This window comes from Protomyctophum parallelum, assembly GCF_964188405.1.
Source record: "Protomyctophum parallelum genome assembly, chromosome: 20".
Lineage (NCBI taxonomy): Eukaryota > Metazoa > Chordata > Actinopteri > Myctophiformes > Myctophidae > Protomyctophum > Protomyctophum parallelum.
In genome coordinates, this window is record NC_139718.1 from 24877639 (window position 1) to 24891133 (window position 13495).

Consider the following 13495-nt stretch of genomic DNA (forward strand, 5'->3'; position numbering starts at 1 on the left):
ACTGTGCCGTCTTAAATACTTAATAATTAAATAACCACTCCAACTTCTGGCCATCATCTTCACAGAATAGCTCTGGCTATTTTGTTGTTGCATTACATGTACATCAAATAAAGGAACCTTTAAATCATCATAAAGTATACAATAAAACATAAAATGTAATTCATTTTCAACATCATTCAGGTCACATACATTGTATATCCTATTCTCTTCTGGCGCCGCTGAGAACCACCCTACCGCAATAGCAAGAGGCAGGATACCAGTTCTCAGCACAGAATGACTGCTGGTTTCTGGTTAAAAAGGAATTGACATACAGTTCAGTACCAAAACACTGCTTCAATTGGACATAATATGATCTAAGTTTTGGCTTATCATCGACATTGCTGCAAGCGTACTCACTAAACAAACAACAACATACAGTACCAATGCACATGCATACAAGATATAACACAGCTACAGTATACTTCTCCACCTTATTTGTGAGCTTTGAATTTACAACTTAGGTATTTACCATATTTAGCATCAAATGCAGAGAGACAGTGTACTGCCTCAGTAAACTAGGATCACCGGTAAACCAATAACCTACCATCAGTCTAAAGTCTAAACAATATACCGTACTATCGAAATGATAATCTGTACATTGAAACTTTAGGATACCAGTTAATCAATGCATGCAAGGATTATTTGTCTTTTAAATGTAACAGTTTTCGGAATAAATTAAATACTGTCGGTAAAGGTCCTTTCAAATGTGCAGCGATTTAACGCGCCTAGTAGTTCATTTTCAATGAGACCTGCATTTTTCTTTTTTTCTGTACGTGCGGAGAAGTCGAGGGGCGACAACGCAAGCGTATTTACGTGAGCGCGGTCACTGTACAGAGCTGGATTCTGTGTGTTTATGCTTGCGTAGTCGCGCCCCTCATGAGCAGACCTGGAGCAGACCTATCGTTGATCCAGGCCACAACGTCTGCGTTAATCGATGCCCGTCTCAAATTAGCTTAACACCGACAGTATTACCCACTTTAACCCTATTTTGGGGTGTGTATGAAAAGTTTAATTCTTGACAGAAGATGTACAAGCTCACAACAAAGCAACCCATTGTGAGCTTCTAGATCGGCTAAAATAATTTTGAAAATAAGTCACTTAACCATGTCTTAAGTGCTCATTATTAACCAAAATAAAAGTATAATCAGTGCAGAATATAGTACACGCTACACCTCTACTGTATGCTAATCTATTGTTATTTTATGTGCCGTCAACCACAGGTCGTTCGACGACGACTATGAGTCTGATGAGCTTCAGGTGCCATCAGGAGACATTGCGAATAAGATTGAAAAACTGGTGATTTCCGACCTGTCTGCATGAGATCTGTCATCTTCAGACACCCTTTGATCCCATCCTGGACTCACTGGCAGGAAAACGAGGGACAGAGAGGTCTCGATTGATCCGACTGGCTACGGAGGGGGGAAGGACAAAGGAGGTTTGATACAGAGACGGCTACAGCAAAACGGTGCTTGCTTCCGTCTGTCTCATGGTTGAAAAAAACAAACAAAAAGACTTGAGTTTCCCCTTCCTCAGACATGGACTGTTAAGAGGTTTTGTGTGTGTTTGTGACTGTATACCAAGACTGCATCTGGTGCAATAATGTGTCTAATCTGTACACGAGTGCAGCTCCTCGCCCCCCCGACCTGAAAGCACAAGGTGGTTGACACGCAGTGGTGGAAAAAATACTCAAATATTTTACTTAAGCAAAAGCATCAATACTGCAATGTAAAAGTACTGTTACAAGTAAAAGTCAGGAATTCAAGATTTACTTGAGTGAAAGTACAAAAGTATTGGTATCAAAATGTACTTAAAAGTACCAAAAGTAGAAAGTACTCGTTGTGCACATGTCTCATTTCAAGTTTTCAAATGTATAAAAATATTTAGAAAATAGCAGAACTACCAGCTCAAATGGCCGAAATGTATATAGCGCTGAAGTGGTACCAAATACCTCAAAGTTGTACTTAAGTAATTGTACTTAGATACTTTCCACCACTGGTGACACGTGCACAGTGTTCATTAAACTCTGGAGAGGTTCCCTTTGTACCGTCTGAGAGTTAAGTGTATGTTACTATGTGGAGAGGGGAGTTGATCGCATAAGCTCTGACACAGAGAAACTCAAAAAGCAAAAGAAAGAACAAAAATAAATACTGTGGAATTACTGTAAAAAACTAAAACAAATGTGTAGCTACCATTGTGAGTTCTCTACTGACAATCATGCTAAAGACAATCATGTGTCCTGTATTTTTATACGTTGACTGTGTGGATAGAGAGAGAGAGAGAGAGAGAGAGACAGGCTTGAAATGGCCCCTGCTCCAAATAAAAAGACAGACAGACAGACAGACGGACATAAATCTAATAGTCGAGTCGCCCGAGTGCCACCCCCCGTGCCATTGCAATGCCAACACGCCCCCCATTTAGACCTCGGGCGCGTCTGTGTCACCTTATGGCTTTTAACCACAATGCGTGTAAATCAGTGTTGAATAATAGCAATTCTACAAGCTCATAGCGTGGCACCGAGCGGCCCGCTATGAGCTTGTAGATCTGCTATTTTTTTTTAATCATGAAAACGTGTGCAAATCTTTGAATATATATATATATTTTGCTCCTGGGGGGTCCCTGGAACAAAGCATTTTCAGATAGGGGTCGGCAGCCAAAACATGTAATTTTTGTGATTGTTGACATGAAATCGAGCCACTGACATAGAAACATAGGTTTTTCTGAAAACTCATGATTTAGAAGACATTTGTAGAATCTCGTCTCAGATCTCACATAATGGCCGGGTAATCTTTTTCCATGAGGGAGTTTCAGTTCAGAGAAAAAACTGCCCAGGCTGTTCTATTCTTAGAACGAATGTTATCAGCCCCCTACCCTTCTGGAATCCCTTTGTGATGTCATAATTTGCAACCTGCTAGAAGTGTTTCAGGGTAGAAGCGTAATGTTCCGTCCATTGGCGTGGATGCGGTCTGCTCTTGCTCCGGTGCAGTGAGAGGAGGTGGATCTGTGTATATAAAGCTCATTATGATACATATCAAACTCTCTGGCAGAGTTGTGTCCACACACACATTTCCATGTGACGCACAGGGGATGTTCACAATACAGCTTACTGGTGGCGTTGGCTCGTCAATTAGTTCCTTGTCGGCAAGCGACACAGTCGTGCAATGGACTATATGAATTAAGCTTTAATATTACCATAGATACAGAACCTTTGTTCTGGTTTCCATCCATTAAACAGAACAATGCCATTATGCTAACACGTTTCGTGCCTAATTCATGCTCCTTCGTACGATGTCACACCCTCGGAATTAGCCAAGTGTATATCGGGCTTCATTCATGGTGAACACTGGTAATTGTGAGCAGTTCTTTTAGTAGACGGTAGTAGCCAGTAAATAATGTTTTTTGCGCTGTGTATTTATTTTCAGCAATGTCACGTGTTCAGTTAAAAAGAAAGAAAAAGAAAAGGGGGAAATGTTACTACCAAGTCTTTCTTTTGATATGGAGGGTGTTGAATAGTTGTGTATTTAGCTTCTACCACCAGGGGTTACCTCACAGGCATATTCCATGCTCATCCTGTACAAAACAACAAAACAATTCATGTTGATGCAAAATATACTGTGCCATTTGAGACTTATTTTCTCTGTATTTAAAGGGACACGCGCTCACGGGTGTGTGTTTGTGTACACAGCTCTTACTGTAATAGCTAGCAGTGTGTGTTTGCGTGTAGACGAGTGAGTTTAGGAGTGTGCACCGCGTAGCTCTCATAACTAAGCTGTTAATATGACGACGACGTTGCCACAGGGACAGTGTAACCCAGGGCCAATGTGCACTCCTTAATTAGGGAAGGGGGGGGGGGGGTGAAGTACTCGGCTCGTAACCACCAAGGGCTTTAGTTTCAGTCTACGGACTTTATTGCTGTCTATCACTGGCACTTCTGTCCACATAGACACACACACACACACACACACAGCTTCCGCTGTTAGTGTCTTATTTGCTAGAGTAGTTCTTAAGAGTGTATTTTTGGAGCAGTGTTTACACAGGCACACATATATACACGCATGCACACACACGTGCGCGCACAATCTCTCTCACACGCACGCGTGTGCACACACACACACACACACACACCAGTCTTCACCATGTGGGAGAGAACGGGTGGACACTGTAAGGCCGTGTGTTCCATGAGTTGCTACTTTCTGCTCCATAACCATTGTAAATGTGCCCGACTGTATTTAATTAATAAGCCATTGATATTATAATGTTTGATTTTTATGTAAATTGATGGTTTGTATTGCTGTGCCACTGTGTGGCGTTATGGGGGGGGGGGGGGGGGGGGCTGGGGTGAAAGGTTTAAGTTATCACAAGAGTGTGTGCATATGTGTGTATTTTAAACAAAATGATGACATCATCAGCAGTGTGGTGCACAATCCTCTGAGACTGACTGACAGGACTGACTGATCTGAGGCCAGCCAACTGACAATCATGTGATTTTGAGAGGCATCTCTTGTCCTATTTGCTGCTGTTGACACACACACACACACACACACACACACACACACACTCTCTCTCTCATATGGAGACAAGTCCATCCAGACATTTGTAAAGTAAGAACGTTTTAAGATGGTGTGTCTTCTATCTGGCTATGCAATGTGCCCTGTGGTCGACTCGCTCAGCACCGGGGTGGGGGGGAAGAGAGAAGCCACGATGGTGTCGACCCCTGCCAGATCAGGCACTCTGGACAACGAGAGGACTTTTTATTTTGAAACATTTTGTCTCTCGGGAGGCAAACATTTCAAGCGACGGGGAACAGAATTTTACTTTGATGTACTTCCCCCTTTGCAGAGGAGAATTCAGTACTTCACAGTTCAGATGTGTTATTGTATTGGCATGGCGTTTCTTTCTTTTTTCATTCGTTCCTTTCTGCTTTTCTTTCTTTCTTTCTCTCTTTTGATCTTTTATTTCTTCATTTCTTTTCCCTATACTTCCCATCCCATTCTTTGAACCAGAGTTGAAAATAAAAGTGTTTTCAGGAAGACAATTCTCATTCGGAGTCCATGATCACTGTCACCAGCCACAGAAACGCATGCGCACGCACGCACTCTAATGTGTTTGTTTACAGTTGCCTGGGTTCCCTGTCATTACATAGTGTCCTGCCATAGAAAGATATGCCAACCTTCACCTCAAGTCTTCATGGTCTCAGTATCTCTAGAGATGTTCTCTAGAGAACAATAGTCTCTGCTGTGAGCACCTGCTGAATTTTCTAGTGACCACCTCAATGTAACGATTGGAGCCCAATCAGCCCATATAGATAGGTGTGTGTGTGTGTGTGTGTGTGTGTGTGCGGGAACATGGCAGGTTGGAGGTCAGTAGGGTTCAGTCAGCTGTCTTTGGGCTTGTTGATTATTTTGTCTGGCATTCTAGCCTTTTTCCCAGGTGGTTCCTACAGACCATGGCTCATCAGCTGGGACTGCAAGATAGCTGCACCTGTATGGACGGGCATATCGGTATGTATTGTAACACCTGTATGGACGGGCATATCGGTATGTATTGTAACACCTGTATGGAAGGGCATATCGGTATGTATTGTAACACCTGTATGGACGGGCATATCTGTATGTATTGTAACACCTGTATGGAAGGGCATATCGGTATGTATTGTAACACCTGTATGGAAGGGCATATCGGTATGTATTGTAACACCTGTATGGACGGGCATATCGGTATGTATTGTAACACCTGTATGGACGGGCATATCGGTATGTATTGTAACACCTGTATGGAAGGGCATATCGGTATGTATTGTAACACCTGTATGGAAGGGCATATCGGTATGTATTGTAACACCTGTATGGACGGGCATATCGGTATGTATTGTAACACCTGTATGGAAGGGCATATCGGTATGTATTGTAACACCTGTATGGAAGGGCATATCGGTATGTATTGTAACACCTGTACGGACGGGCATATCGGTATGTATTGTAACACCTGTATGGACGGGCATATCGGTATGTATTGTAACACCTGTATGGAAGGGCATATCGGTATGTATTGTAACACCTGTATGGAAGGGCATATCGGTATGTATTGTAACACCTGTATGGAAGGGCATATCGGTATGTATTGTAACACCTGTATGGACGGGCATATCCGTATGTATTGTAACACCTGTATGGAAGGGCATATCGGTATGTATTGTAACACCTGTATGGACGGGCATATCGGTATGTATTGTAACACCTGTATGGACGGGCATATCGGTATGTATTGTAACACCTGTATGGAAGGGCATATCGGTATGTATTGTAACACCTGTATGGACGGGCATATCGGTATGTATTGTAACACCTGTACGGACGGGCATATCGGTATGTATTGTAACACCTGTATGGACGGGCATATCGGTATGTATTGTAACACCTGTATGGACGGGCATATCGGTATGTATTGTAACACCTGTATGGAAGGGCATATCGGTATGTATTGTAACACCTGTATGGAAGGGCATATCGGTATGTATTGTAACACCTGTATGGACGGGCATATCGGTATGTATTGTAACACCTGTATGGACGGGCATATCGGTATGTATTGTAACACCTGTATGGAAGGGCATATCGGTATGTATTGTAACACCTGTATGGAAGGGCATATCGGTATGTATTGTAACACCTGTATGGACGGGCATATCGGTATGTATTGTAACACCTGTATGGAAGGGCATATCGGTATGTATTGTAACACCTGTATGGAAGGGCATATCGGTATGTATTGTAACACCTGTATGGACGGGCATATCGGTATGTATTGTAACACCTGTATGGACGGGCATATCGGTATGTATTGTAACACCTGTATGGAAGGGCATATCGGTATGTATTGTAACACCTGTATGGAAGGGCATATCGGTATGTATTGTAACACCTGTATGGAAGGGCATATCGGTATGTATTGTAACACCTGTATGGAAGGGCATATCGGTATGTATTGTAACACCTGTATGGAAGGGCATATCGGTATGTATTGTAACACCTGTATGGACGGGCATATCGGTATGTATTGTAACACCTGTATGGACGGGCATATCGGTATGTATTGTAACACCTGTATGGAAGGGCATATCGGTATGTATTGTAACACCTGTACGGACGGGCATATCGGTATGTATTGTAACACCTGTATGGACGGGCATATCGGTATGTATTGTAACACCTGTATGGACGGGCATATCGGTATGTATTGTAACACCTGTATGGACGGGCATATCGGTATGTATTGTAACACCTGTACGGACGGGCATATCGGTATGTATTGTAACACCTGTATGGAAGGGCATATCGGTATGTATTGTAACACCTGTATGGAAGGGCATATCGGTATGTATTGTAACACCTGTATGGACGGGCATATCGGTATGTATTGTAACACCTGTATGGAAGGGCATATCGGTATGTATTGTAACACCTGTATGGACGGGCATATCGGTATGTATTGTAACACCTGTATGGAAGGGCATATCGGTATGTATTGTAACACCTGTATGGACGGGCATATCGGTATGTATTGTAACACCTGTATGGAAGGGCATATCGGTATGTATTGTAACACCTGTATGGAAGGGCATATCGGTATGTATTGTAACACCTGTATGGACGGGCATATCGGTATGTATTGTAACACCTGTATGGACGGGCATATCGGTATGTATTGTAACACCTGTATGGAAGGGCATATCGGTATGTATTGTAACACCTGTATGGAAGGGCATATCGGTATGTATTGTAACACCTGTATGGACGGGCATATCGGTATGTATTGTAACACCTGTATGGAAGGGCATATCGGTATGTATTGTAACACCTGTATGGAAGGGCATATCGGTATGTATTGTAACACCTGTATGGAAGGGCATATCGGTATGTATTGTAACACCTGTATGGAAGGGCATATCGGTATGTATTGTAACACCTGTATGGACGGGCATATCGGTATGTATTGTAACACCTGTATGGAAGGGCATATCGGTATGTATTGTAACACCTGTATGGACGGGCATATCGGTATGTATTGTAACACCTGTATGGACGGGCATATCGGTATGTATTGTAACACCTGTATGGAAGGGCATATCGGTATGTATTGTAACACCTGTATGGAAGGGCATATCGGTATGTATTGTAACACCTGTATGGAAGGGCATATCGGTATGTATTGTAACACCTGTATGGACGGGCATATCGGTATGTATTGTAACACCTGTATGGAAGGGCATATCAGTATGTATTGTAACACCTGTATGGAAGGGCATATCGGTATGTATTGTAACACCTGTATGGACGGGCATATCGGTATGTATTGTAACACCTGTATGGAAGGGCATATCGGTATGTATTGTAACACCTGTATGGAAGGGCATATCGGTATGTATTGTAACACCTGTATGGAAGGGCATATCGGTATGTATTGTAACACCTGTATGGAAGGGCATATCGGTATGTATTGTAACACCTGTATGGAAGGGCATATCGGTATGTATTGTAACACCTGTATGGACGGGCATATCGGTATGTATTGTAACACCTGTATGGAAGGGCATATCGGTATGTATTGTAACACCTGTATGGAAGGGCATATCGGTATGTATTGTAACATCTGTATGGAAGGGCATATCGGTATGTATTGTAACACCTGTATGGACGGGCATATCCGTATGTATTGTAACACCTGTATGGAAGGGCATATCGGTATGTATTGTAACACCTGTATGGAAGGGCATATCGGTATGTATTGTAACACCTGTATGGAAGGGCATATCGGTATGTATTGTAACACCTGTATGGACAGGCATATCGGTATGTATTGTAACACCTGTATGGAAGGGCATATCGGTATGTATTGTAACACCTGTATGGAAGGGCATATCGGTATGTATTGTAACACCTGTATGGACGGGCATATCGGTATGTATTGTAACACCTGTATGGACGGGCATATCGGTATGTATTGTAACACCTGTATGGAAGGGCATATCGGTATGTATTGTAACACCTGTATGGAAGGGCATATCGGTATGTATTGTAACACCTGTATGGAAGGGCATATCGGTATGTATTGTAACACCTGTATGGAAGGGCATATCGGTATGTATTGTAACACCTGTATGGAAGGGCATATCGGTATGTATTGTAACACCTGTATGGAAGGGCATATCGGTATGTATTGTAACACCTGTATGGAAGGGCATATCGGTATGTATTGTAACACCTGTATGGAAGGGCATATCGGTATGTATTTGATGCCGATACTGTATAAGTATCGGCACTGAAAATGTTACATACTCAAGTAAGGTACAGTAGGCTACAAATACCTCAAGATTGTACTTAATTACAGTACTTAAGTAAATGTATTTAGTTACTTTTCACCACTGGATGTAAGCAATGAATCTGTAAGTGCTGACTGTCGTTGTGTCCTGTAGGCCACTGCGGCCGGCGTCAGTGTCGTCATGGCAAACAGGGACCAGGACAGGAAGTCTCTGGTGAGTGTGGTGCGCTGTCCAGAGTTTGATTGGTGGAAAGGTACCTGGGAGATTCCCAGTGGTGGAAAAAGAACTCACATTTTTGTACAATATTGCAATATAGAAGTACTCTGTTACAAGTAAAGGGACGGAGTTCAAAATGAGCTTGAGTATAAAAGTACTGCCATCAAAATGTACTTAAAGTACTAAAAGTAGAAAGTACTCATTATGCAGAATGTCCCATTTCAATCACATATTTCTAATTGTTTTTACGTACATTTATAACTAAAGTTTTCAACTAATTGTAGTGGAGTAAAAATACAATATTTGTGTATGAGATGTAGTGGAGTAGAAGTAAAAGTATTGGAAATTGGAAATACGTAAGTAAAGTACAATTACCTCAAAGTTTTACTCAAGTACATTACTTAAGTGAATGTACTTAGTTACTTTCCACCACTGTAGAAAACTAGTCTGTTGAATCAGCTGCATGTGCATGCATCAGCATGTGTGTTTGTACAGTTAAGTGTGTAGTACAGTAAAACTCATCAGCATGTTTGTACAGTCAGGCTGTAGTACAGTAAAACTCACGTGTTACAGTGTGTAGTACAGTACAACTCAAGTGTTACAGTGTGTAGTACAGTACAACTCAAGTGTTAGTGTGTAGTACAGTAAAACTGTGTTGGTGTGTAGTACAGTACAACTCATCAGCATGTGTTTGTACAGTCAGGCTGTAGTACAGTACAACTCACGTGTGTTAGTGTGTAGTACAGTACAACTCACGTGTGTTAGTGTGTAGTACAGTACAACTCACGTGTGTTACAGTATGTAGTACAGTACAACTCACGTGTGTTACAGTATGTAGTACAGTACAACTCACGTGTGTTACAGTGTGTAGTACAGTAAAACTCACGTGTGTTACAGTATGTAGTACAGTAAAACTCACGTGTGTTACAGTATGTAGTACAGTACAACTCACGTGTGTTACAGTATGTAGTACAGTACAACTCACGTGTGTTACAGTATGTAGTACAGTACAACTCACGTGTGTTACAGTATGTAGTACAGTACAACTCACGTGTGTTACAGTATGTAGTACAGTACAACTCACGTGTGTTACAGTATGTAGTACAGTACAACTCACGTGTGTTACAGTGTGTAGTACAGTACAACTCACGTGTGTTACAGTATGTAGTACAGTACAACTCACGTGTGTTAGTATGTAGTACAGTACAACTCACGTGTGTTACAGTATGTAGTACAGTACAACTCACGTGTGTTACAGTATGTAGTACAGTACAACTCACGTGTGTTACAGTATGTAGTACAGTACAACTCACGTGTTACAGTATGTAGTACAGTACAACTCACGTGTGTTAGTGTGTAGTACAGTACAACTCACGTGTGTTACAGTATGTAGTACAGTACAACTCACGTGTGTTAGTATGTAGTACAGTACAACTCACGTGTGTTACAGTGTGTAGTACAGTACAACTCACGTGTGTTAGTGTGTAGTACAGTACAACTCACGTGTGTTACAGTATGTAGTACAGTACAACTCATGTGTGTTACAGTGTGTAGTACAGTACAACTCACGTGTGTTACAGTATGTAGTACAGTACAACTCACGTGTGTTACAGTATGTAGTACAGTACAACTCACGTGTGTTACAGTGTGTAGTACAGTACAACTCACGTGTTACAGTATGTAGTACAGTACAACTCACGTGTGTAGTACAGTACAACTCACGTGTGTTACAGTATGTAGTACAGTACAACTCACGTGTGTTAGTGTGTAGTACAGTACAACTCACGTGTGTTACAGTATGTAGTACAGTACAACTCACGTGTGTTACAGTATGTAGTACAGTACAACTCACGTGTGTTACAGTATGTAGTACAGTAAAACTCACGTGTGTTACAGTATGTAGTACAGTACAACTCACGTGTGTTACAGTGTGTAGTACAGTAAAACTCACGTGTGTTACAGTATGTAGTACAGTACAACTCAGCAGGGTAGTGGGGCAGTTACACACATTTTGTGTAACTTTCCCACTACCCTGCTTTCTGTTGCACCTCGGTGGCGCCCCCACATGGGTGATATTGGCAACTCCGACAGATATAGTACACTCCTACAGTAGGCCTATGCTTATCTGCCACGGCAATACACACACAATTCTATCTTACCTCTTACTCTTACTTCACCTCTTACTTCTACTGTGACCGCATTGTGAGCTTGTAGATCGGCTATTTTATAAATATTCTTATACATTTGAAATTTTGATATGAGACATTCTGCATTACCACTGTGTGTACTTTCTACTTTTGGTACTTTTAAGTACATTTTCATGCCAATACGTTTGTACTTTTACTCGAGCACATTTTGAATTCCGGACTTTTACCCTAGTATTTGTATAATATTGCACTATTGATACTTTTACTCAAGTAAAAACATTTGAGTACTTCATCAGTACCACACTGATAATAATAATGATGGTCCCCTCTTCTTCCCTCCTCTCTCAGTGGGAGATGGCTTACATCTTCTCCATCCTGTGCGCTGTGACGTCACCTCTGATGTTTGCTGTGGCCATGGCAGCGGTGTTGACGGGGCCTCTGTGCTACTACTCCCACCTCGGAGCGCTCGCTCACGGATACGTCTCCCACGCCGCCGGCTACCCTTACCCTTACGGGGCCGGCCGCGGCCCGACGTGTCTGGACCCGCCCAGGGCCGAGTGGTACCACCTGGCGCTACGCACCGGCGACCTGTTTGCCGCAACCGTCGTATTCATCGTCTCCCTCTCCACCGTCGCCATCCTCACCGCGCGACTGCTAAGGACAGGACATGTCAACATGAGGCCATACTAGTCATGCGATCGGAAATCGGGGCCGATCACGTCATTTTCAAATGATCGGATCGGGAGTAAAAAACGTGATCAGGACATCCCTAATATTATATCCTAATGATATAAGACTGGAATATTGTACTATTGTGATATGGCATTTGTGTTCCATAAAAATATAAATATTGGATCGGGAGAAATCTGTATCGGCAGATACTCAAAATGAAATAATTGGAATCGGATCGGGAGCAAAAAAACGTGATCGGGACATAGTCTACGGCTTCATGGTCATTCGCCCCAGTTCAGCTTTTGGAGCCCACTGAATATGTGGCATAGAGCCAGACAATGGGCTCCAAAAGCTGAACTGGGGCAAATGACTTGGAAGCGCTCAAAGGGGTTCCTTAAACTAAAGCACTGGTTCTCAAAACGTATATGTGTATATAAGGAAGGGGAGGAAAAGAATGTAGTCAATTCATGCATTACAACAATACCTCTGTTCTGTTGCAGTACCCAAATCAAGAATATGTTTGGAAATTCCGAGTGCAACACTCAGGGTTCCATCAGACTTCTACATAGGATGTCAGTGACACTGTAGAGATGAACACTTCATACTGATACTTATTTTATTCTTAAGAATTCAGTTGAGAGAAAGGGGATTTCTTGACCAAGATTTCTGTTTTGTGTGCTGTGTGTTTGGATTTATTTTGTCCCCTAATGCAGGAATTCTTCTTTTTAGAATGCTGTAATGGTTGGCATGTCATCATGTTGTGACAAGGACATTAGCAATCTGCCTCCCCTTCGAAGGTCAGAGTTAAGTTGTTAACTGGTCGTTGCTTGAAATGGCATTCTGCATCGTTCCGCAAATGTCACGCACGGGACAATGCCAACCAGATTGCAATGCCTGGCCCTCTGTCCCGCCTCCTTGAATCACAGACATTCCTCTGCGATGATTGCTGACACCCACTCCGCAGTGATGTCATCTGACCGTGATGTCATACTTGGATTTGATCTGTCCTCGCTGCCGGCCCGGACCACCTTAAAACACAGAGGCTTCAGATAAGGTCAGCTGGGAAAGCCATGAAAAGCGGTACCAATGAGAAATAGAGATGGGG

At 42.4% G+C, this 13495-nt stretch overlaps 2 protein-coding genes across 6 annotated transcripts in view; both read left to right on the forward strand.

Moving 5' to 3' along the window:
- The window catches only part of ppp2r3a (protein phosphatase 2, regulatory subunit B'', alpha), a 137973-nt gene extending 132896 nt beyond the window's left edge, over window positions 1-5077 (forward strand). For all 5 annotated transcript variants that reach the window (XM_083792355.1, XM_083792354.1, XM_083792356.1 and 2 more), the window contains one exon: window positions 1260-5077. In XM_083792355.1, the coding sequence (XP_083648481.1) occupies window positions 1260-1359 (100 nt within the window). In that variant the 3' untranslated portion in view covers window positions 1360-5077. The remainder of the gene's footprint in view (window positions 1-1259) is intronic.
- Window positions 5078-9535: 4458 nt separating this feature from the next.
- Window positions 9536-12408, forward strand: LOC310877711 (transmembrane protein 212-like; the record flags this gene model as incomplete). Its single annotated transcript, XM_083791660.1, has 2 exons — window positions 9536-9568; window positions 12067-12408. The coding sequence occupies 2 exons, from the start codon at window positions 9536-9538 to the stop codon at window positions 12406-12408; spliced, it is 375 nt and encodes a 124-aa protein (XP_083647786.1).
- Between the last annotated feature and the right edge of the window lie 1087 nt (window positions 12409-13495).